We start from the raw sequence: 547 nt of genomic DNA, 5'->3' as shown, positions 1-547 counted from the left end.
CTCAGAGAAGATAGAACATACCTTGCTGTATAACTGTCTCCCCAGCAATGTGAGTGACAGGGAACATGGCGTCAAAGATGTCACTGAAAAACAAACACAGCAAATTGAGGCCTGCGGATGACACCGAGCAGTTTAAACCCTGGTTTCCTTAACTTGACACTTAAAAACTCGAGTTGTACACTCAGTAACTCGCAGTCTTGTTTAAATCACTTCACAGTCAGCAGGGAAAATGAGAAAACCCATGTAAGTTAAAAGAAGAAAATAAAAATCCTTCAGAACCCCACTGTCCAGAGATAACCACTACAAGTCCTGCCATACAAACTTCCAGACTCATTTCTGCACATAGACATGGTTTGCTCTTTTGGTTTTTACAAAAATGGAATCACACTATACATACTGTTTTGGACACCACTGAATAAAACGACTTATAACTGATTGTGAACATTTCTCATGTCGGTGAGTACAATTCTACTAGAAAATGACAATCAACTTTTTTTTTTTTTTTTGTCTTTTTTCGTGTCCGGCAACGGATCGCAACCCTCAGTGT

At 39.3% G+C, this 547-nt stretch overlaps 1 protein-coding gene across 1 annotated transcript in view; it reads right to left on the bottom strand.

Moving 5' to 3' along the window:
• LOC103595106 (cAMP-dependent protein kinase type I-beta regulatory subunit-like) overlaps positions 1-547 on the bottom strand; it is a 136,880-nt gene that overhangs the window by 53,556 nt on the left and 82,777 nt on the right. The window contains exon 4 of the mRNA XM_008578421.1: positions 22-83. Coding sequence (XP_008576643.1) covers positions 22-83 — 62 coding nt within the window. The remainder of the gene's footprint in view (positions 1-21; positions 84-547) is intronic.

This window comes from Galeopterus variegatus, unplaced genomic scaffold (genome assembly GCF_000696425.1).
Source record: "Galeopterus variegatus unplaced genomic scaffold, G_variegatus-3.0.2 Scaffold1678, whole genome shotgun sequence".
NCBI classification, from domain to species: Eukaryota; Metazoa; Chordata; class Mammalia; order Dermoptera; family Cynocephalidae; genus Galeopterus; species Galeopterus variegatus.
The sequence above is the reverse complement of the archived record's forward strand: the minus strand, read 5'-3'. Positions and strand labels throughout refer to the sequence as shown.